This window comes from Falco rusticolus, chromosome 10 (assembly GCF_015220075.1).
Source record: "Falco rusticolus isolate bFalRus1 chromosome 10, bFalRus1.pri, whole genome shotgun sequence".
Lineage (NCBI taxonomy): Eukaryota > Metazoa > Chordata > Aves > Falconiformes > Falconidae > Falco > Falco rusticolus.
In genome coordinates this window covers 135700-160184 of record NC_051196.1, presented here as the reverse complement: position 1 = coordinate 160184, position 24485 = coordinate 135700, and the positions used below count along the sequence as shown (strand labels likewise).

Below are 24485 nucleotides of genomic sequence, written 5' to 3'. Positions count from 1 at the left end.
TCTGCTGAAGGACATGTGATATTGTCATATACAGGAAAAGGTAACAACTGTGGTTAAAGCTTTCCAAAAAGTGGCATGCAACAAACAACCACAATGCCTTCCCCTGGCCTGGTCATAACTCCTCTTTCAGGTGCAGGGAGAGATTTTCTCCACTCATCTTCAGGACTGCAGTCAGCAGAATAGACTGTATTTAGCCAAGTATTCCTGCCAACTCTTAACACCCAAAGTAAGCAAACATAAAAGTCAAAGAGCAACAATCATCACTCTGTCAATGCTGCTGTTGTTATACAGGAATGTGAGTCATACTAAAAAGCCTGTCAAGGAAGAGTGAAGTGGAGATACAAGAAATTCAGGATGCAGCAGGGAAACTCTGACTGAAGAAGCACCACAGCAGTGATGGGGTGGCAGATAAGACTACCACAAAATGCCATAACCTTCCTGATGGCACCACAGCAGGTAACAGAATGCTAAAAATGAGAGAAAACTGGTGAACCACTCACTGCCTGTGAAGAGAGTGATGAAAAAGTCTTAAAAATAAAAAATACTTAAAGCTGAACATTTAAAGAAAGTAATATTATAAACAGGGCAGAAACCCTCTGAGTTCTGAGTTGATCCAGGTCCGAGTCAGGAGCAAAAAGTCAGTGCAATGTCTTATGGTGATGAGAATTAAGAGGAAGAGAAAGAAAGATTACGTTCTTACACAACAACGGGTTAAATCAGGACTGTAGCCCAAGGGAAAGCAGTAGAAGATCAGGAGGAGCAGAAGCAGATGCCACAAAGAGATACCAGAGCAAGCACTGCAGAAAAAACTTCAGGTCTCCCGTAGCTCAAGAACTGCAAAAGCCCTTTGAGTTAAGTGGTGCAGTGCCTCACTCAAATAAATGGTCTTGTTCCTCCCTTCGATTAGGGCCACGCTAGGCATCTTTACACCAGGTTGCAACATGGCTTATAGCTACACCCTGAAAAGAATTCCGGATTTGGGATAAAATTAAGTGAGGGCAGCAAAGAGGCAAAGGGAGAGAGGAAACAGCAGGAACCTGGAGGAACTGTAAGTGGAGAGTGGACAAGTAATAGCAATGTTAAGAAATTACGTTAGAGAAAGACGAAACAAAGACGAGAAAACCTTCCTTTCGGTGCCCAGGTTTTTGTGAGCACCAGTGTGGAAAGCAGAGGAATTTTTGCCAGCTGGATCTCATGTAACTCTAATAGGCAAAGAGCTGACAACCAACACAATGTTAGAGCCTTCAGTCAGCTGGTGTTCTTGCACCATTTTGCGGGTTGTCAGATACTTGGGAAAATATTTGCTGGGACAGAGCATAGCTGGTTCAGGCACCACACGGGCCCGGGAGGCCCTGCGGCTGCAGCCGTGCATTGCTGGAGGCCATGGGCCGTTCCCAAGACCCGGTGAGCCAACGGAGCTCACAGCGGAGGCCGAGCGCATACTCCCGCTTTCTCACAGGGCTGCTAGGCCGCCGCGGCGGCCAGGACCGAGCTGGCCGCGCCGGCGGCCCGGGTCCGGGGCCCTCGCCCCCCACAGCGCGGCCCTCTCGAATCCCCGCAAGCCCCGCCGCGCCGAGACAGGGCGAACTGCTGCTACAAACGACAACGCGGAGCCAAGGAAAAAGTGGCAGTTTACACCCGTTTGTGGACGCACGTCCATGTCGGGGCCGGGGCTGACGCTCGCTTCACCGGGCGCCAGAGGTTCACAGCGGCCGCACGGGGACAGCCCCAGGGATCCCGCCAGCTGCCTGCGGCACCAGCCCGCCGCCGCCCCGCGCGTCTTCCGGAGCAGGGCGCGCGTCACAGCGGAAGTGACTCGGCGGCGGTGTGACGCCAGCGCGCGGCGAGGTTATATAAAGGGCAGGCGGCGGCGGCCGGAAGTGAGCGGGGCTGAGCGGAGGCGAGAGGCGGGCTGCGCTGCGCCGGGCCGGGCCGGGCCGGGGGGCGACGGTGACGGCGGCGGGCGGCCGGCTGGCTGGCCGGCACCACCTCCTCCTTCTCCTCTGCCGGGCGCGGAGGGGAGTGGCGGGGTGGCTGCCTCATCCCCCTCCCTGGGCCAGCCATGGATTTCCACAATATCCTCGTGATGGCCTCGGAGCAGCAGGGACTGAACTCGGTGCCGGTGAGCTTGGGGGCGGCGGGGGCGTGAGGCTGGGGCGTGGTGGCCGCGGCGCGGTTATGGGGCGGCGGGGGTCGTGCTTGGATGTCCGCCCGGGGCAGCCGGCCTGCAGGTCTGGCCGACGCTGCCGGAGCCGGGCCGTGGCTGGGCCCCGCCGGCCGGAGAAGCCTGCTGCCGGGCTGGGAGGCGGGGGCGGGGCGGAGCTCCCGCTGCCCTCGGGTCTCGCCCCGTGCGGCGCCGGGCAGGGGCGGCCGGGGCTGGCGCCTCTTGGCCGCGGTAGCGCCGAGGTGCCGGGAGCGGAGCCGGTGATGCGGGAGGGGCAGCGGCCGTGGCTAAAGCCGGGTAAGTGCTTTTGTTGCCCTGGGAGCAGGAGCATGCCACGTCCCCGGCGCGGGTCGGGGACAAAGGCCGGCAAGTTTTGGATGTGTGCGGCGCTGCCCGGTGCCTTCGTATCCACCGCTGAGGAGCAGCCGGCAACAGCTGCGCGGGGATGTTGGCGAAAGGTATTCGCGTTATTGCGAATGTTATTCTGAAGCCTGTGCTTCAGCCGTTTGTATTTTCACTCAAGCTCTCGGGCTTATGTTGATTCAGTATGAAATAACCTGCTTGCTTGGCAGGATGAGGTCCGGCAGCGGGAAGGGCCCGTGGCCTTCCGGTACGTTACTGTACCGTGTTTCATTCCTTTGGCAGGACCCAAGCTATAAGTCGTGTGTGCTTATTTGGATAAAAACGCTTCCTCTTTGGTAGCCACCAGCTAGGGAAACGCTTTTCCTGCCTATTCTTTAACGGAGAGCGGGTTTTGTGTTCCTGTGATTAGCTTGCTTGAACCAGAGTAAACGGGAGGGGTGGGCAGTTGTTTTTAGCATGAAGTACAGCAAAAACAGAAAAAGCATGCTCTTCAGTTCTGACCCTGCTGAAATGGAGACACTGTAGAATTGAGAGTATCTCTGTTTCTCTCCATCACTGTTAACACTTTGGCAATGGTCACTAATGTTGCGATCAGTTGATAATACGGACCAGCCATACAGCAGATACATGCAAATCATCAGATTCCATCATGGTTTAAAAAAACCTTATAAAATGTGTTCTTTTATATTTAGTATGCTCTAGTTTGTCTCTGACTCTATGTAGAAACCTGGTTTGTAATGTAAATCAGAAAATATCAAATATTTAAATACTTTAAGAAATGTAAATGGCTGTTTTATCACTCTTAAGTGGTTCTACTGAATTGTCATTGGGTTGTTGTAGCTCTTATTTTAAACACTTAAATATCTTTTTATGTTCTTAGTTTTCTCATGCAGCTTTAATGTACTGTACCACTATTTTTTGTCACAGGTAGTTGTTAAATCATGATGAAACATTGATGAAATGTCACCATGTTCTCTATTACAGATGGGATGATGGAGTGAGGGAATCCTACTTGTGCAGTGGATGAGGGTTTTGTTACTCCTTTTATAGAAGGCGGCATTAGGATTTGCTTACCTGATTAACTCATGGAATGAGAGTGCAATTCAATCCATAACTGAAGGAATTTGCTGTTCTTGCAAGTTATGGCGCACCTGTTAACTGCAAAGTTTGCCTTAGTGCCTGAGCAAAAGCAGAGCTGCTCTTGGCACTGCTTGAGGTTATCTGCAGCTGTTAGGCTTCAAAAGAGGGCCTGTGGAGGTTTTCTGATCAGTGGACATCAAAGTAACTCCACTAGATTAAAGCTCGTACATACAGTAGGTTCATATGGGAAGACTGTAATTAATCCTAAATACTAAAATTACCATACAGATTAATCACAAAATTTACTAGTATGTAAAGTTAACATGTTTCCAGAAATGTTAGTTCCTGTGTTAATGAGCATATCCCCTGATTTTCCCTTTTAGAAGTTTATTTTAAACATTATGGTGCACTAAACTTGATATTACATGCCTATTGTGATGAAAAATAGTAACATGCACAAGTGGTGTGTGTATATATACACACACCTCAGAAGTAAAAATTACAGAACAACTCAATTTAAGAAATAATATGGTCTTGTATCGTAAGAGGGACCTGCATAAAACAGGTACTGCATCATGTCCCTGTAAAAATTGATCTGCTTGTTCATCTCCCTATGGAAATCCAGATTCAAAAGGAACATTGCTGAAATCAGCCTTTCGGTGCCCTATTGGTTGTGTCGGGTTTTGTTTCTAAATAAAACAGTACATATATGAACTAGTGTATAAACTGTTAATGTGTTGCTAATAATCTTTGTAGCAGTTGCTGCAAAGAGCCCCAGTTTTTCCTCACATAATGTTCCATAGGGACTTCAGTATTGTGTGTCTGTATTGTTAAGATTTCACGTTGGCAGTTCATTAGATTTCCAGTGTGATCTTGCTTTCATTAGACATAACAGTTATGAGATTTAATATCGGTATGCTCTGTTAAGCCACAAGTTTTATGTGACCTAATGGATGTAGTGAAGCACTTGTGAGATGTTTGTCTGGAAGATATTCTTAAAAGTATGAAACTGTGTTACAGGCTTTCCTTTTAAATACACTGAGCACAGCTGGAACAAGTCATGCTTTTGTTTCACCTTGTTTCTATTGTCATTAATAATTTATTAGACATTATCTCATTTCTTTTAAGGGAGGATGCATCTTTGGTGTACCGAACTGAGAAAAACTCTGATACAGAATAGCATATAACCCCAAAGAGGTGACCCAAAGCGGAAACAGCTTGTCATCCACCTCAGCACTTGCTAAATTCTCATGTTAAGTCAGACTGACACATAGTGAGTATGACTGTTACAAAATAGCTTCCAGTAAAGTTGACAGCACAGGTAGCTACCAGACATGAAGTGTTTGCAAAGTAAAACAGTAGCAAAAGTTCCAGGTTTGTTCAGAGGACCCTGTGTGTTAGAGCCTGCCCGTGAAATGGTGATCTACAAACTGTAGAATACTTGCCCATAGGCAGGAGAAGCCCTGCAAGAGAAAGATGGAAAATGGCTGTGAAGTACAGCTTGCTGTCATAGAATCAGACTCCTGCATGATTGGTGTGCATGCACTTATGTGGTTAAAACTTGCCTCAAAACAGAGTCTAGAAATGCTTTGTATTGTATCAACATCCACATGAGGAGAACTGAGAGATACACAATGTGTAAAAAGTTGGCAAGGAGCAAGGAGAGCTTTTACTCTCAGCTTGACTGACCTTCGTACTTAAGTTCCAGGTGATTTCAAATGCTGACTAAAATGTGTACAACTTTCAGCTTTTCCTATTCCTGATATCTTTTTCCATAAGCAGATCAAAACAGGGACAACAATATAATTACAGAAAGGAAAGCATAGAATATATATATATATATTTTGTTACTGTCTGAAGTATTTAACAGAAGAAACTTCTGCATTTTTTCAGCTAATGGTTTAGCTTGGGCGTTGTGACAGCAGTTGCAAAATCTTAAGAAAAATTCTTTTGCATTTTTAGGAATCAGATGTATGACCCTGTTAAATTGGTTTTGGGAACAGTAGGAGCTGACAGTTAAAAAAACCTTATAGTAAAGCCTTTCTCTTGGTAAGGGTTGTTAGCACCTGAAGAGAATAAAATTTAAGCACGCTTGGTAACTGCCATTTACTTTGTCATAACTAGGCATTGATAACAGTAGTTGAGAGAGCATTATGTGCCCATATTCTAAGAAAGTGTAACTGTGGAGGGAGCTGCTGGTAACCCCAGCATGTTGTCTGTAGATTGGATGGTGATACTACTGTAGCAGAGGCCTTGGAATTACCAGCACAGCTCCTGGGCAGTTGATGCAAATGACCACTTAAAATTTGGAAAGCTTTCTTTTGAGGAACCAGTATTAGGGCGTTGCAAGAGGAGTGGCACAAACAGCATGTGTGTGGTTTAACTGGATGAATGAACCTTTAATGATGTTATTGGAAAGTTATACCTCAAAGAATATTTTGGGGGAAACAGGGACTTCCCATTGGTGAAGGTGGTCTGGTTTAACCTCAGCTGGCAACTTAAGTACTGTGCAGCTGCAAAATTACCCTGTCCTGCCCCTGGTGGGATGAGGAGGAGAACTGGAAAAAATTAAAACTTGTGGGTTGAGGTAAGAACAATTCAATAATCAAAGTAAAATATAATAACAGTTGTAATGAAAAGGAGAGAGAAAAAGAGGAATAAAACCCAAGGGGCAGGGGAGCAGGGAGGAGAAGTGATGCACAACACAGTTGCTCACCCCCACTGGCCAATGCCCAGCCAGTCCCCCAGCAGCAATCGACAGCCCCCATGATGTCCTGTGGTATGGAATAGCCATTTGGCTGCTCTGCTCCCTGCCAGCTGCTTGTGTGCCTGCTCATTGGCAGGGCATGGGAAACTGAAAAGTCCTTGACTTAGAGTAAGCACTGCTCGGCAACAGCTCTCATCCTATATCCAAAACACAGCACTGCAGCACCGACTAAGAAAAAACACTATCCCCAGCTGAAACCTGGACAGAAGGCTGTGTATCTCGATGAATGGTAAGGAAGAACAGGAAAAGTGTTGTAACATACAAGGGTCACAACTTGCTAGGGAAAAACAAGCAAACAAACCGACCCCACCCTGTGAGAACCTCTGCAAGTTGTCCATGCTGGATACCACAAGTGGAATTATCTTTACATTATGTGTGCAAGCCTATAGCAAAAATCATTAGCTGTACAGGTGCTCTGCTTGAGAATCAGGTTTGGCAAAATTGATCACTCCTATATTGCATTGCTGCCTGTGCAGATACTGATCATTGTTGAAGGCAATACTACTACTGTTGCTTGCCTCTGGGTCTAGTATTTGGTCTAGGCCTTTTGGGACTTCATTTGGATGCCATAAAGTTTACAATTATTTTATAAAATCTCTTCTATAGTCTAAGATTTGGCACTTAAAACAGCTGCAACTGTGTCAGGATCATATGCTATGCTTTAAAGTAAGTCTTTGATTTAAGAGCAAAGCCTTGGTTGCAGATTACACAGTTAAACTTGTGACTTGGAGATTGTGTGCTGGCCAAGGCTGGTTGCTAAACACTGGCACTCTGTATTTAAGGAATGGATGTCTTATATAAACTATGTCTGATATATATCTCTCACAAGTCAGTATGCATGCATATGTGTGAATGTATAGGCACATACAGCCTGGTGGAATGTTTTTTTTTATTTACCATATTAATACTAGTCTTTTTTATTAATCTTTTTGTTTTGAGGTATACTTTTCAGAGAAAAAAAGTCTGCTGCTTTGTCAGTCATGTAACTTTGAATGCTAGAAAGCCCACTGAAACAGTTAATTCTGGCTGTAAGTGGAAAACAAGTGAGATTTTTGCACTGAAACAGACTTTCCACCATACTATTAAAGTGCCATTAGTCAGATTCAGAAAGAGCCAGTTACTAGGTAGGGAGCTATGGCAAGAGTTGCAGATAGTAAGGTGAAAAATGAGAAACCTCAGGAGAAATGTTACCCACTGGTAGGAAGAGACTTGTTGTTTCTTGAGGGTACACAGTTGAAGAAAGGCACTTCCACAGCCTTTACTTTTTTGTTTGGGTAAAGCAGATCCCACTGTGCATCTCAGCAGTATTCCATTAGAGCTGTTACTACGTGCTGCCCAGAGATAACACTGCGCTACTTAAGTTGTAAACACTAATTTTGGAAGTAGCTTGACCTGCGCTCTCCTAAGGCTAAACATTTCTGTTTCTCTGAATTAACCAACTTGGCAATAGCTATAAAAAGCCAGAATAATGATGACATATGCCCTGGCTTGCTTTGTCTGGTTTACCTGGAATCTGCTGCATTTTCATTTGCACTGTATGTAAAACTCTTTGTCAGTGCTTGTGAAACACATGCACGGTTCAGTGCTTTTAAAAAGACTGCACTTGAGCTGGTTATTTTATGCCATTTCTACATGAAAGTGAACAGAACTTTTACCAACACAATAGTAGTGATTCACAGTACAGAAAATGGGTATTCATGTATGAATCATTTAGCTATGTTTTCAGTTGGTAGTATCAAGAAATGCTACTGACAGGAAGACTTTTAAGTTCTTGAATTTGCCACAGTTTGCCGTATCAGTGGCAGTGAGAAAAGAGCATGTCTGTCAAGCTGATTTACAGACCTGCTCCTGGATAGCACTGTTAGTCATAGTGCAGCAAAACAAAGCCTGAAAACTGCTTCCCCATCAATTTAATTCTTTCTAAAGTTTCCCAACAGGATAGATCAACCCACATTCATCCCTGCTGTTTAGCAGTTTTCAAAGGTGCTTCTTAAGCCTAATAATTCTTTCAGATTCCTAGAATCATTCAGATTGAAAAGGACCCTAAAGACTGAATCCAACAGCGTCCTCTGTTTCGAAAATCCTGTTTTGTCTGTTTTCTAGAAATTGTGTAGAAATTGAATAATTAAATAAAGCTTTGCCATATTAGGTTACCAGTGGCAAAACATGAGATGTTTAACAACTTAAGATAATTTACATAGCTATTACGCTTAAGATGAGCATACTGCGTAGTACCTCAAATTGAAGCAAATTAGTATGTTAGAAACAACCTTTTCCTGAAAGGGTTTTCCCTGGTAACATGTGGATTACTTTCCCTCTCTGTTCTGCTTTAGATGGAGCATGCCTGATCACTTTGGGCCACATGAGTCACTGGTTACATTTGAGCAAAAATTGAGAGGGTGTGCTGCATTGTGGTTGGGGGTTTCCTGAACAGTTAGGTCTAGGAATACTTCCGGGGTAATTAAGACAAGTTGGGGAGGGAAGGCTCTCTGCTTCTCAGAAGAGGGGCCCAGCGCCAGTTACCTTCTTACCCTTTAAACAGTCCTAGCTATTGATGATCAGTTGTAATGATTTCAATTGTAAGTACCAAAAATTGTTCAGAGTTGTTGCTTTTCCAAGTGATAAGGATTTACAAAATTGGTTCTCAGATTGTGGTAGACTCTTGGACAGTGGTGAATCTTGATAAATGAGCATGACTGTAGAAGGCCTTTAATACAATAAGGTAACATGTCAGGGTTTACTACTGCAGTGTATGTGGATGGTATATCCTTGTAATTCTGTTTTGGTTATTTCAGAAATTACTGAAGGTGACTATGAATAGCTGGCATTGTAGCTGCCCATCTTGGAGCTGTTTTGGCTGCAGTTTAGAAATGAGTCTTTGACACTTGCTTCTTAGGGCACATATATACAGGACAACGTATGGGCTTGCATGTTAGTAATTAGAAGTTATCCAAGGATCTGCTCATGTGCTGCTGATTCAATGAATCAAATTAGAATGAAAGCTTCCATTGGGTGATAACGAAATCTAAAGGGAGTTATGCTGCTAGCTTGCCTGGTTATTGCTTCTAAAACATTTGGATTTGGTATCTTTATCACATATTTTAATTTAATTTTTTAAAGTTGTTTCATAAGGCTATATGATGAGAAGAATATATTTATGTGATTACTGACTTGTGTGGCACTTGTATTAGTGGTACTGTTTTTCTTTGGGACCATATTCCACCACTCTTTCATTTGGTGAGGATCCTAACTTTCCATGTGGACAGTCTTGGTTTAGGTTGTCTGTTGGCTTACTACTGAAATCGGGGGTGGGGGTAAACAGACTCAAAACTCAAACCTCAGAGCTGGGTTTTTTCTAAGCGTATTCTGCTTTCCATCTGCTTCTGGGTTTAACTGCCTTCTGTTGTATTTATCTTTGCAAGTCTCTTTCATTGCTTTGTTTTTCTTTTGAGTGTTTGTGGGAAGAAGCTTGAAAAAAAGTCTTTTTCTTTTCATTTCATCATTCTAAAGGCCAGTCTGATAATGGACATTTATGAAAGGCAATGCCTGAACTGGTGTAGCACACTAGCGCAAGTGTTCATTATAAATCCTAGTAAGAGAGGCACTTGGGCTCTAAAATAACATTTATTGGGTGTAACAGGAGAAGGAAAAAAGGGGATAGCATAGATAACTTTATATCTGTTCAGCTGCTGGAACCCTGAGCTGTACAGCACTGGACAGACATCTAGGCATGGCAAGCTCTGCAAATTCTGTCAGTGGTGAGGATCGCCAGCAGTGTAGTCTTCAGAGCTTTTATAGGATTTTCTATCATTTCCTCTGCCGAGCAAAAGGATGTTATATGAAAATGTGCTGCTTCACCTCAAGATATAATGAGACAAAGAATCATAAAAGTTTGGGTTGGAAGGGACCTTTAAAGATCATCTAGCCCAACCCCCTGCAACGAGCAGGGACATCTTCAGCTAGATCAGGTTGCTCAGAGCCCTGTCCAAGCTGACTTCTGATGTTCCCAGGGATGGGGCATCTACCATGTCTCAGGGAAATCTGTGCCAGTGTCTCACCACCCTCATCATAAAATATCTCTTCCTTATATCTAGCCTGAATCTTTAAAACCATCACTCACCCCTTGTCCTGTTGCAACAAGCCCTGCTAAAACCTCTGTCCTCTTCTTGCTAATAAGCCCCCTTTAAGTACTGAAAGGCTGCAATAAGGTCCCCCCAGTGCCATCTGTTCTCCTGGCAAATTACACCACATGCAAGTGGTGTAATTGGCAGGTGCCAAGCAAGGGCTGCACATTCTGTCACCATTAGTCTGCTGAGTTCATTCAACGGTCTCAAGTGGTAAGTACAGTAGAGTGCAGGCCTGCACCTATTCAGGTAAACTGGTACGCGTATCACTAGCTCCTTGTACAGTAGTCTTCTGTTTAAGATCACTGCAGCAGGAACTAAAATTAGTATCACAATTTGTATCCCTGGTTTTAGATTGGCCTCCTAATTACGCTGGTGAAGTCAGTTCCAGCTTTTGGAGTAATTCCATCTTTTTAGTGGATTGCTTTATTTTCACTGAATAAGTTAACCTGAAACTGAAACAAGTGGCCACAAAAAATCTGAAAGCCCTAATGGACCTGTAAACCAGAAGTCTGGAGCTGAACAGACTCTGGCAGCTTGGTCTGTAGTCTGCTTTTCTTTCCTGCTTGGCCAAAGACTACGGGTGAGCTGAAATTTTTTTTATTCCATTGCTGATGCAGCTGTTGCATTCCTTCTCAGTCTAGTGCATTTCACTCGTTGCTCTTGGTTTCCCTACCTTGTCTTCTGGTTTCCTGTTCATTCCTTCAGAAAACTGAGTGCAGTCTTGTTGCTGATGAGTGGAATGCACCTTGCTAAAAGAGAGAAGCAGCAATATATTTTATTGAGATAAAATAATAATTTGATAGAGCTCAATAAGTTCAATGGAATTAAGAGTTTAACAGTGGTTTGACAAGGTTCAGTCAGTTTGATGGCAAGGTTCACCTTATTAATTACTGCATGGAAAAAACATACGAAGGAAAATTGAGTTGGAATGATTCACACAGACCAGAGATGCAAAGAGTGAGGAGGACCCTCCTGTTGAGTCACAAGGTTTGCTTTCTAAACACCTTTTGGAGCCTAGGTGTGGCTGGATCCAGCCACGTCTTGGACTTGGTCAACAGTTTGCCTAATGGAATTATCTATACAATGTTTATAATAATTTTGAGTAGCTACGTGGATTAGTAATGTTTCAGAACATTAATTCAGCATGCTATCAGTCACTTATTGAGGCTCTGTCACAGGTAAGGGATCTCTCTGCCCTGGGTAAGAAAGGATCTCTTAGTCTCAGGTAAGGAATTTCTAACCTTGAGAGGTGTCCCTGCTCCAGGGACTTGGCGTGCAATCCAGTTGCCATTCGGGGACAGCTCAGATTGGGCCCATCCTGATATCGTATTTATAGGGTGAAGTAGTTGGCTGCTAGTCAGTAATATAGACAAGACAGAGCTGAAATGAAGACATCTGGCATCTTGTTCTGTGCTTTGGTTATCTTGCACTTCTGGATTTCAAAACCACCTTTCAAAATATTTTTCAAGACCTTTACTCCCTTGTATGTAAGCCACAGGCTTTCTAGCTCACAAGTTCACCCCAAGGATGTTGCTCCTTAGCCTGAACCAAAGTATGGCTAGGAGTCACGTGTATCCATTACAACTATTAGCTTCAGTGGGAATTCATTGCTTGTTTACTCTGTACCATTTCTATGCTCAAAGTCAAGTACATGACCATTACGCAGCCCTTCAATTTTAAACTCTAAATATTTTTATATTTCATAGCTTTTCTGACATACTTATTTGTTCTTTACAGAAAAGGTACAGTTTGGCTGTTGGTCCTCCTAAAAAGGTTCCAAAAGTCAAGGGTGTAGAGTCTGCAGCAGTGCAAGCATTTCTTAAACGGCAAGAAGAAGAAAAAAGAAAAAAAGGTAACAGTCCAAAATATTTCCTATGGGAAGCTTTCATTGACTTTTTGAGACTTTGTCACCTTATTCAAAGCTCTTGCAAATACAGCTACGCATCTGTTTCTGGCTCTTAAGCACATAACTGATGCTGAGGGAAAGCCAGGACTAACAAAGGACTAGGGGTGTTTGTGTGCTTTCCTAAGGAGTTAAATGTTAATCAGCTACACTAACATATACTGCTGGAGATTGAGAATTGGTTAAGGTAAAGAGGTGCTTTGTGGTTAAGGTAAAGAGATACTTCAGGAAACCATCTAGGCCTTTGGTAACTTAACTTTGAAAAGCTTTGGGGGTGGGGGGAAGGTAAGAGTTCCTGTTGTGTTATAATCTAGTGTACTAATACAGGCTGAATTTTAAATTTGTATGGCAGAGGTGTTGTGTGAGCCACAGTTTTTCCACAGTTTAATATTTCCTTTAAATAGTCTGTAGAATAAACTAAACCTGCATTGCTTCTGCTGTTAATGTTTTTTTAAAGCTAACCAAATCTGATGGACTGGGTGGCCCAGGGTATTCCTCCTTTCCTGGGCCTGTCACAAGCGTGCTTCTAATCACTGTTGCCAGAAGCAAGACTGAGCATGAATTCCACATAGGCGTGCCTACACACTCTGTGTAGCCATGGCCCATGACAATAGAATAACATAGGCAGTGGCTGGTATCTCACAGGCACCCAAAGCATGATTAGTCCAATCCATTTTCTAAGAATTGATGCTTTTTGTGAAGTCTTCCTAGTATTTGGCTCCCACTCCCTTGGTCTCTTTTAGTGTCTGGTGTTCAGACCTCTCATCCTCCTCACCAGCTAGTTCAGCCTGAATTTTATCAGTAGATCACACAGACTCAAGATAAGAGCATACTTACGCAGAAAACAGCTAAAACCAGTTAATTAAGAATATATGACAAATTGTGGAGATAGAGCCCTGTACCCTATCAGACAAATGCAGTGACCAGCAGCTTGCTTATCAGTGGCTGGCTGCTTCTTTTCTTTCCCTTACACCCCTCTACACACACTCTCAGCCTGTTTTCTGATTGTTATCTCCCCAATACTCTTTGACTCTGTCCCTTTCCTCTTCTTCCCTTAAACATCTGATAGTAAATTCTGTACAGTCTCAAAATTCTTCTGCTCAGTCTTAGAACTCCTTCCATTACCCAGAGATTCCTGAAGTCTTGTACCTCCTTACACAGTAATTCTCCTTAGTTTGCATAGCATTCTGGAGAGCTGCTTCAGCTGAATCACTTTGGTGGGTTTGCAATAGCAGCATTTGACTTAGTTGCTTGCCTGTTTGTCAGAGTAGCTGATCCAGGTTGGTTAGCTTGCCCTGTTGGCAGACCTCTGATAACTTGCCAGTCTCTTTTTGAATAGCTGTTAGCCAGATATCCTTAAATTACTGTCCTAAATGGTTTATCAGTTTGGAAGAAGCTGAAATAAAAAGTAGGGCTTTTGCATAACTTTCTCCTGGTATTCTTTTACAGCACTGGAAGAAAGAAGAAAGAAGGAAGAACTCTTGGCTAAGCGTATTGAACTGAAACATGACAGAAAGGCAAGAGCTATGGCCTCACGAACAAAAGATAATTTTTATGGCTATAATGGCATTCCCATTGAAGAGAAGTTTAAAAAAAAGAGGTCTTGTGAGAACATCACTCAGGCCCCAGAGGCTGAGTATGCAACGGAAGATGACACAGAGCAACTTGAATACAGTCAGACTGAATCTGAGCACGAGCAAGAAGAACATGAAGAGAAACCATCCAAACTTGCAGTGAAACCCAAAGCACCTCCCAAAAGTGCACCAGCACCTCTGAACTTCGCTGAGCTCTTAAGGCTTGCTGAAAAAAAACAGTATGAACCAGTGGAAATAAAAGTAGTGAAAAAGGTAGAAGAGAGACCCAGAACAGCGGAAGAATTGAGAGAGAGGGAGTATTTGGGACGGAAAAACAAGAGAGTAGACATGCATAAGAAAAGTGAGAAGGAGATTAAGAGTACAGGGTTATCGAGCTCTTCAAAAAAAGTTACTTCTCACAAAGAATCTGTAAATGCAAAACTTAACAGAAGCTCAATGGATAAACATTCTGCACTGAAAGGCAGTCTGTTGTCTACGAGTGGTACTGATAGGAAATCTAAAGCACCAGCACTGGCTGAAAAACACTTGCGGTCATCATCTTCCTCCAGAATTGATCAAATGGAAAAAGCCTCACAAAATGGTTCCTTAAAAAGCTCTACTGGTGGCAATCATAGTAAATTACCTGTCAATGGTACTGGAAAGTCTGGCTCAAGCTCTCAGGTGCCACCCTCAAAACCAGCAGCCAATGGGGCTCAGAGGATACCATCTGCTAAAGAATCCAGTCTGAAAAAGTCTGCCCATGCAAAATCAGGAAGTGCTTCAGCCCTTCAGCATGGAATCAACTCCAATGCAAAACGATCGGGCAGCAGCTTAGGAAAAGGAGGACCTGGACATCCAGGTGGTCGTTCAGGTGCAGGACCCGGGCGACCAAGCAGCAATGCTGGTGTGGGACCTGGAAGGCCAGGCAGCAGCTCAAGCCTGGGACCTGAGCGACTGGGCAGTGGCTCAGGCATGGGACCTGGAAGGCTGGCTGGCAGCTCGAGCACAGGACTGGGGCGACTAGGCAGCAGCTTGAGCACTGGACCAGGAAGGCCAGGCATCAGCACAAATGCCCGACCTGGGCGACCAGGCAGCAGCGTGGGTACAGGACCAGGAAGGCCAGGAGTCGACCCAAGCACTGGATCTGGGCGACCAGGCAGCGGCTTGGGAACAGGACCGGGAAGGCCAGGAATCTGTCCAAGCACAGGAGCTAAGCGGCCAGGCAGCAGCTTGGGGACAGGACCAGGAAGGCCGGGCATCAACCCAAGCACAGGACCTGGGCGACCAGGCAGTGGCTTGGGTACAACTGTGAAACCAAAGTGTACTGTTGTATCGGAAACTATTTCTTCTAAAAACCTAGTCACAAGACCTAGCAATGGACAAATAAATGGAATGAGATCTTTTCAAGGGCATAGACCTGCATTTCATCCACAAGGTATAAAGGTCTAGAACAAATACTTTTTTTTCATGTAGTTACTTGTTTTATATTTTTTGTATATGTCTGAGTTGAGGTTGCTGAGGGTCTTTGCCAGTTACAGATCCAATTAGGAAGGACTTGGACAAAATAATATTTGCCTTTTAAAGAGTGCATTTGACAGTAGAATGCTTTTTTTTTCCTGCTTTGCAACTTCTTATTTTTACCTATGTTCATATGCCTTGAAATATAGGCCTGGGGTTTGAAGTAGTATATGAAAGAAAATTAAGCAACCTGTGATGGCTGTTGATATATAGATGTAGTTAGAAGGAAAGGAATTGAAGGATTCACTTCCTGCATCACTCAATTATGCTTAGTCTTTAAAATTTCATAGTGTCTTAAATAACAGATGCTTAAAGTGATACATGGAAAAAAAGCAAACCTGTGACTGATATTTAAGTGTCTTGGCAAATTCACAGTATCAGTAGGTGAGCAGTTCTAAAAAAATTATTTCTGAACAGGAACAAGCAGCATGGACTGTAGCAAATAAGTGCCTGGAAAATCCTGAACAACCCCGAAGCCTGACTTCTGTCTGGTAGCTTCCTCAGGAAGCCACTGGTGGTACTGACACGCAGTCTTCTGGAGCACAGCTTAGAGGAAGTCTTTCCTTTCACCGAGTTTGAAAATTACTAGCTTGAGGCAGAATTTTCCACCTTTAAGCTCAGATCTGTAAAAATGGCTGTGTCCAAGGTATGGCAAGGAGAAGTACTGTTAAAGGAATGTTATACTGATGTTATTAATTAATATGTGTTTTTTACTCTCCTGTCATTTAGGTCTTGGAAGACCACCTATTAATTACAAGAGACAAATAGAAGATGATGATGATGATGAGTATGACTCTGAAATGGATGACTTCATTGAAGATGAAGGGGAGCCCCAAGAAGAAATATCAAAACATATTCGGGAAATATTTGGCTATGACCGGAAAAGGTAAGAAAAATGTCAATTTTAACATACTACAGAACAAGCAATAGAACAGCAGAAACTAATATAGTTCAACAAATAAAAATGTTGTAGAAATAGGGGAAGTGCTGGTAGCCAAAAATAGTTTTGCATTGCAGAAATTAACAGGGATTAGAGCTGCTTCTGTGCAGAAGGGACCTTGAATTTTCACACTGCTTGCCATGCTTTTCTGGGGAGCAGTAAAATTTGGTGCAATACAAAACAATTGAAAAATAACACAGCTTCTATATTGTCTCACCTGTATAATTCATAGCAACTCTTTCCTATTATTGGATGTTAAAATGCTTTCTGTAGCAGCCTGCAATATTTCAGAATTCATCAGATGTAGCTGCCTGAATATAAACTGCTAAATGCAATAGTGTTAGCTGTTCTGTAAGAGGATCTACCTTGGTATGGCTAGGAACTGCTGGAAAATGAAGGCTCTTTTTTGGCTTGTTTAAATACTTTTTGCCTGTCTGATAAAACGGTGTAAGAAAGCAAGCATTTTAAAGGCTTGTAACTTGGATTCTTTCAAAACATTAACATCTGTGTATGACAAGGTAATTATTCTTTCTAAGGGATATGAATTCATGACTCAACTGTACATTATCATGAGTTTTTAGTGTGCTGAAAGCTAATATTTGATTTCCAGATACAAAGATGAAAGTGATTATGCCTTACGTTATATGGAGAGCAGCTGGAGAGAGCAACAGAAAGAAGAAGCTAGGAGGTATGCATGGGTTTAAACTGAGACAGAATGTGGGAAGATTGTTTATTGCCCAGGGCATGAGGCTATGTTAAGAGTGGATATTTGCTGCTTTTTGTAGCAGAAGTAAATAAGCCTTACCTTTTTTTTAGAAGAAAGCTTAGGTAAAAATGAAACTCAGCCAGTGGTGGGAAGAGTAAATAAATCCAGTAAATGAATTGTGTATGTTCATTCTCATATGCATCACAAACTTTGCTGGTAAAAAACCAACACCCAAACAAAACAAAACAAACAAAACCCAACAAAAAACTTGCACAAAACCCATCCAAAAACCCCATTAAAAACCAAAACCAAACAAAAAAGCCCCAAACCAAAACCAACTTATGCCCCAAAATATTTTTTTAAAAATCAAATTTCAGTTGAAATGCTAAACCCTTCTATTTGTCCCAAACCTTAGAATATTCTGCTAGTTGAGAACTGAAAGGAGATTTATTTGTTTTTATGTATATACATGTGTGTATATTTCTATGTATGTATAAAAAGTACTTTGACAAACTTCTGTAATTAATGACTTAAAATATGAAGATTATACTTCCATATGGATTTTGGCCTCTAGACCTGCACAATTCTTATGTCTCCTTATAAAACCTGATGTTCATAAACTGATTTTCTTTTTGGTTTTTAATGGCTGGTGGAACAAGCTTTGTGAGTTATAAGAGTTATTTATAGGTAATGGAAAATACTGAAATATACTGAGTTACCAAATTTTCTTTTTCTACTGAAGTTTTTTGTAGTGTTATTCAGAAAGTGCCTTGAGTATTGGAAATGCATCTTCTTGAAGTTATAGTCAGTGCCCTTATTTTGCCTTGCTCCTAGGGAATAGCTGCAGCTCATGCAAAGCTGTAGCCTGCTAAATGGAGTTAGAGGAAACAACTAGAGTTTTACAGGGATATTGCTATTGACAAAATTCTTTCTTGAAGACCTATAGTTCTTTGCAGAGCTGAATGCCTGGCTAACTTTTAACTTCACATGCAGCATAAAGGAAAAGGAGATAAGAAACTTGAGCAACATTGAGTTTATTCTCAGTGCTAAGCTACTTTTCTTTGAGAGTTTGGTTGAAAGCATTGTACCCTTGAAATGAGGAACTTTTTTCTAGCTAGGCAAACCCACTAAAATTATAGCTGTTAAGTTCTAAGTTGAAATGAAAAATGATGCTTCAAATCAGCTTTATCACATAGATCCTTGATGTGTTTGTTTCTGTTAATTTGGATGACTGCAGCTTCCTGAATTCAGGATGACTTTGCTTCTTTAGGCATAAGATCCATTTTAGAGGCTGTACTGGAGCAGTTCCATTGAATCTTCATTGTCATACGGCTGAACCTTTTGAGTTTAGGCGCATGCTACTCTGCTTTTGGGTGCTTCATAATGATCTGTAGATGTACAGGTGTGCTTGGTAGGGCGTCCAGTGAGGCAGTAGCTGATCACAAAATAGTAACTTTGCCATACCTGTTCCTAGTAGCAAATCAGCAAGATGATCCAGGCCTTACTGAAGAAGAGATTGGTGATTGCAGATACTGTTTTAAGTATTGCTTTCAGCATACCAGCTTCTAGGAAGCTGAAGAAACTATGCATGGACATAGCTAGAACATGCTGTCTTGGCAGTCTCTTCTGTGGGCCTGTTTATCAGAGCCATGGTAGCTAGATGGCCAGGGCTGGAGCCCATTGTGTTTGCAGCTCCCTGAGCAGGTGCCTGAAGCCAGGAAGTTGCAACAAACTTTTGCTTTGCTACTGTTTGACATACCCTTTCTGTCCCTTGCCAATGTACAAGGTTTAGGTGGCTCTCAGGAGCTAATAGAGTCAGTCCTGTTATGACTTGTAAGTGGCACTTCGGCAAGAATTGATGGATGTGTTTCAGCAGCTTCTTTTCAGGGAACAAAATGACCTTTCCTATTAAAATTGAGGGGAGGGGCGGGGTGGGTGGGTAAGGTTTGCGGGTTAAAGGTTAACAACTTTTTTTTAACAAGTTTTAAATAATTTTTCCCTCAAAATATTTTATTCTAATCTAATGGTAAGATCTTGATTTGTTTTTCCTTAAAGCTGTATTCTTGCTATAATTAAAAAAAACTTATGGTTGTTGAACTGATCTAAATTTTTTGCTTAAGTCAGCTGTAATAACTTGAGGATTGCTTTTCTTGGGGGAGGAGTAGAAGTCAAACTTCATTTTCTTGAGTAGCAGTGTGTAAAGGATTTAATTTTATTTGGCAGCTTGAGACTCGGTGTTCAGGAGGACTTAGAAGAATTGAGACGGGAAGAAGAAGAATTAAAACGCAAGAGACAGTCTAAGAAGCTGAGGACACGTTAACTGACTCATGGTGTTGACTTTGTTCATGTTTCTGCTACCCTCTGCCTCCATACATCTCTGATTCTACTTTAGTTTCCATTTGCTTGTTAGAGGACAAAAGAATATTTAAAGGGATTAAAGTACTGAAAAACAAGGCTTTTGTTTGACCTAAATAAGATATTTATTTTTAATACTTGCCAGGGTTGGTTTTTTAATGAAGAAATTAATGCACTAATGCATATTAAGTGAATAAAATTGATAGATGTTTCCATTGATTAAACTAGTTCAAGATGCCAGCAGAAATATTGACTAGCTATGCACTGGCTCAGAACTGTGTGGGCCTATATACCAGTAAACTGATTTTGCATTCACTTGAAAGAAAGGAATAGCATTCTTGTTCCCTGATATTTCTTGAGACTTAATGAAATCGCTTTAGGTTCTGCTCTGTCTCCCAACTTGAGCCTCAAAGTATTGAAATGTCATCTTCTGTACAGAAGCAGCTTGGGTATAAATTCAGCTGTTGCCACAGATGTTCAAAGCAATAAAGTGTGCGTTATTTTCTGATTCGAGGACCCGTAAAAATAATTTGAACCTCTATTTCTAAACAGAAAAGTCATCTAATTTGGAAATGGTACAGTTACAGATACAGCCAAAAGATTATGTTGGCTTTTGGCATGTCTGGAATTCCAATGCCAGTCTAATTCAGTATGATAAATACAAACCCTGAAGACAGGAGTTTCTAGTGTTTGTATGTGACTTGTGCTTTTGGGCTCAAGCTTATGCTTGGGAATTCTTTTCCTGCCCTGTAAATCTTCACATTTGTTTAACAGCTTCTGCTGCTTTTACAAATTGTGTACAGTGCACATGTTGTTTCTTGCATTAAACATCCGATGTGTTAAATGATTTAAAATGTGAAGCAGTCATTTATCTAATTAGGTCTACTGTTTAGAAAGCACATCAGAATTAACTTTTGTTAGAATGTATTTGCAACTCTTTGATATTAACAGCTTCATGTTAACTAGCAAATACTTGTGATTTCATCAAACCAAAAATCTAAATTGTTATGTATAGCAAGAGAGTTTGTTCAGTTACTTACCTTAATGCCCATATTTGCACATTATTTCTGTCTATGCATATAAAGACTGTTTGCTTCAGTAACTGAATTTGTTTACAATCAGCACAGGGTTCACGTAAGTCTACAGGAGTGGTACTAAGAGTCTAAAGCTTGTATCTGGTGTTGCACCTACTGTAATCTCCCCAGGTTGCCCTTCAAGTCTCACCAGTATCTACTGCTGGGCTTTGCCCCAGGATTCCGTTGATAGTACCACAGGCTTCAGCTGCTGAGACTGTTATGTTTTAATGCTAGAAGTACTTGGAAAAGTACAAAAAGGGCTTTGGGTGTTGGGGGGTGGGGTGCGGGATGGGGTGAGGGGAGGAAGGGGAAGTGAAGGAATAAAAAAGAAAAATTGCCTTGTAGAAAACCACAAAGGAACCTTTCCTATGGGGGCTACTCTTAACAGCACTGTCTCTAGGAAGCAGTTCAGGTAGCAACCTGTAAGGAACAATCTTGGAAACTGCTGAATTTTAAACATCTGACTCTTAATGTAAGAAAAAACAGATTTGCCTTTTTAAGATGTTTTCTGTCGATGGTGTAGCATTTCACTGCCTCAGTAAAACACTGACATGAGTAAGCTATTGGCATAGCTTCTATAAATCAATTCAGTATTGGCTGACAGGGAGCCCAGATGAAGATCCCTCGTTGCTCCTCTGTATTTTTAACTGTCTGTATTAACCAACAAAACTGTTTCTCAATGTATGCACTTGAGACCATGCAAGGTAGTGTAACCTCACTGCTTGTCTAAAAGTGTGTTGTATTCACTTTGCTTCATTGGGACCATCTAATTTTCTGTTGTAGTTCCTAGATTAGCCATTCAAGATGATGAACACCGGGACCATGATGAAGTTACTGGGTTTTTTTTACTACTTTTTAGCTGGAGAAAGGCTCTAGGTCTTATAAACCCAGATAGCTGTATCAGCTGTGAGTAACTTCCTGCCTGGTGGGGAAAAAAGGCCTCTTATGAAGCAAAAGATATATTAATTCAAAATTGGTTCCGTTGGGAGTTAAATCTGCATTTCAGATCAATATAGGTTAAATAAAACTTGATTATTTCACTGCTTTCTGCTTACAAGATCAGTTACATTTCTTAATCTGTAAAGCACTTTGTCATTTGTCTTTTAGATGGTGACTGGAATGTACTCTGCTAGCCTCCCTAAGACACTGTGTAACTGTTTCGTCACACAGTGATCATGGCTTGATTTTTGTCTATTTCATATGAAAAATTATTCAAGGACACACTTGCAATTTTACAGTTGAGAAGTACTTTCTCATAATTGGCATGGAATGCTAATGGTTTTCAAATTTTGTACAGATGTTTGGATTTTAGTGTGTTTGCATTTGCTGCATATTTGTAAAGCGGCTAGGAAGGAACTAAATTTTTGTTTGATTTCTGACCTTGTATCCAAAAACGTTTACTGTTTGCTGGATTAACAGTATTAATCTAATGAGACTACTTCAGTACTTGTCCAAAGTGCATCTGAATTTGACGTTAATAAAAACTGGAAGAATGTTTATATTGGTTTACGACGATCTGATGTTAAGCTAATGATTTAATTGTATTTAATGAAATTCTGGTTTAGGTTCTACATCTTTTTTTTTAATTCACTGTTTGAAAATGTGCCTTTTTTACTAAATTGTGTCAAAAAATAATGAATGTAGGAGTATAAAATGTTGGTTGGTTTCTGCTATCTCAGATTCTATATCCTTAAACTTGATAGGGTGAAATTACATACTTCTCATAAAACCCTTCCAGGTCTGGCTTTGATCACAATTCAGTAGCTACTTCTTTACTGCTAATGTTAAATCAAATGAAGGGCACTTTCTATTGATGACTACTTTTTCAAAATGTCTTGTATTTACACTTGAGCTGTATTTCACTTTGCAGCAATGTCTTTTGGAGGCCAGGGTTTTGCATATCACAGGAAGCCTTAGTGTGCAGCTCTGTGCTGTGCTTTAAAATAAATTTTTTTCAAGAATTATATGAGATCTCTATGGAAATCTGGATTTATTTTTGTGTAAAGCCCAAAATATTGTCCAGGAGAACTAATTTTCTATTTCTTTTGCATTTTGTAACATAACCTAGTAGCTGATGCATATTTCTGGAGACCAAAACATGTCATAAAGAAAATAAATATATGGAGAGACTGGTGTTTAAATTGTGATGAATGTACTATTTATTTTGGTGAGTGGGTGTGATGCAATATTAAAGTGTTAGTGTATAAATAAGGGTGATTCTAGTTGTAGCCCATTTTTTTTTCCTTTGGGGATATCATTTATGCAAAATGTCTTTTTACACAATGTGACAAACCAGGTTGAAGCCTCGTACGTAGCTTAACTGTTTTTCAGTGCTGTCTAGAAAGTGTATACTTTTGCACACACCAAGTTGCAGAGTATGTATACAATAAATTATAGGCATTAAACGTTTTACTGCTATTTCTCATTGGTTTACTTTATGGAAGGTTTTTCAGATTTCTTTTCTGCTGGTTTCTGCTGAAATGTCACATACAGCAGCACTAGGCTGAATCTTTTCCAAGAACTGTTCTCTTGTTCTCAATGCAGCTAGCAAGAATACATGAAAAACTAATGGATTCACCCAAGCAATCAGAAAACATCTGAAAATCAACAGTTTTTCCTGTAGTTTGGGCTTGTGATGTAATAGGTGTTTGTAGGTACACATATTTTAGAATGGTAGCATACACATGTGCCAGTTGCCTTCAAGATCTTCCATTTGGAGTGTGGTGTTTCATCTTGCAGTTTCATAAGCAGCGTCTTTCTTGGATTTGTTTATTCCCATGTATGGAATCTGAACCTGCTCTTTCTCCCACAGAGCAGGTAACTGCTGTGGCATGTGGAGGTAAATACCAGTGAACTGTTCTCATAAGGTAGTGCTGTGACCCACTTCCAAAGAGATATATAGCTACAGACCAAAGTGAGCCCACCTGGCTTTCCTTTGAAACAGCAATGCTTGCATGCCCTCGTGCTTAAAAAAAACGCACTTAAGATCATATTGCAAGTTAGCATTTACTCAGGGTCCTGTGAATGCCTTGTTTGGACTTAGCAAGTATGGAATTCCCTTGAGATTTTTTTTAATGTATCTTAATAGCTGTAATCTGTCACTATCAGTCATTATTTCAAAGCAAATATAATCTGTTCAGGTGGAGGGTGGTTCTACGTTGAGTTATTATCTTAATCCAGCCAGTAAAGCTGTATTTCTTGGGAAGCAATTAAGTGGTTTTACTCAGGTTTGGGGAAAAAAAATATTACAGGTTTCCCTTGTTTGAGGGCAGTTTTTATTTGTAATTTAGTTGAAGTAATGCTTCAGCCCACAAGGCAGAACTGTAGTTTAGTCATCCCATAGATAGCCTTTTCTTATTACTGGAAATGCATACAGAAACATTTGTGTTGTTCCATGAGCCTAGGGATCCAAAAAGCCTTTGACGTATCATGCTTAACATACTTGGTGGTATGAAATTAAAGACTAGAGTTTCCTGAAGTAATGAAACCTGTTTAGTCTTAACTTCTCTGTTCACAGCTGATGAATGATTTTTGTTTTCCCAAACCATCTGGTGCTGAATTTGCTTTGGGGATTTTCTCCGTTCAGTTCTTCATGGGAGCCTTGGTTTTTATCTACATCCTTTTCCTGCATTGGCAAATTAGTAATTTTTGTTGTTGCTGGATGCAGCTTCTGCCCAGTTTCTCAACATTCCTTAGCTGAGGAAAGGCAAGTATCTGATGTCCTCTCCTGGTGTGTGTGTGGGGTGGGGGGTGGGCGTGCGTGTGTGTGTGTGTGTGGTGATAGCCATTGACAATTCAAACAGAATCAAGAGCTCTGGAGGTTTTGTCCTGGTTAAAGGAATGGCCTTGATTCGGACCTGAAAAACACTTGAGTGTAGCATCTCAGGTTATATAGCGCACTCAGAATAACTG

The 24485-nt window shown here is 41.5% G+C and overlaps 1 protein-coding gene across 4 annotated transcripts; it reads left to right on the top strand.

Moving 5' to 3' along the window:
- Positions 1 to 1893: 1893 nt before the first annotated feature.
- SPTY2D1 (SPT2 chromatin protein domain containing 1) lies at positions 1894 to 22985 on the top strand. 4 transcript variants are annotated; one of them, XM_037402243.1, is made up of 8 exons: positions 1894 to 2122; positions 2490 to 2622; positions 12239 to 12353; positions 13854 to 15134; positions 15201 to 15413; positions 16226 to 16382; positions 17047 to 17124; positions 19366 to 22985. In XM_037402243.1, the coding sequence occupies exons 2-8, from the start codon at positions 2494 to 2496 to the stop codon at positions 19460 to 19462; spliced, it is 2070 nt and encodes a 689-aa protein (XP_037258140.1). In that variant the 5' UTR covers positions 1894 to 2122; positions 2490 to 2493; the 3' UTR covers positions 19463 to 22985. The 4 variants fall into 4 exon arrangements, 3 of the variants coding, with proteins under 3 accessions (XP_037258140.1, XP_037258139.1, XP_037258142.1); XM_037402242.1 differs by having other exon boundaries at positions 1895 to 2122; positions 13854 to 15413; XR_005106490.1 differs by lacking the exons at positions 17047 to 17124; positions 19366 to 22985 and adding an exon at positions 15914 to 16142 and having other exon boundaries at positions 13854 to 15413; positions 16226 to 16309.
- The last annotated feature ends 1500 nt before the right edge of the window (positions 22986 to 24485 follow it).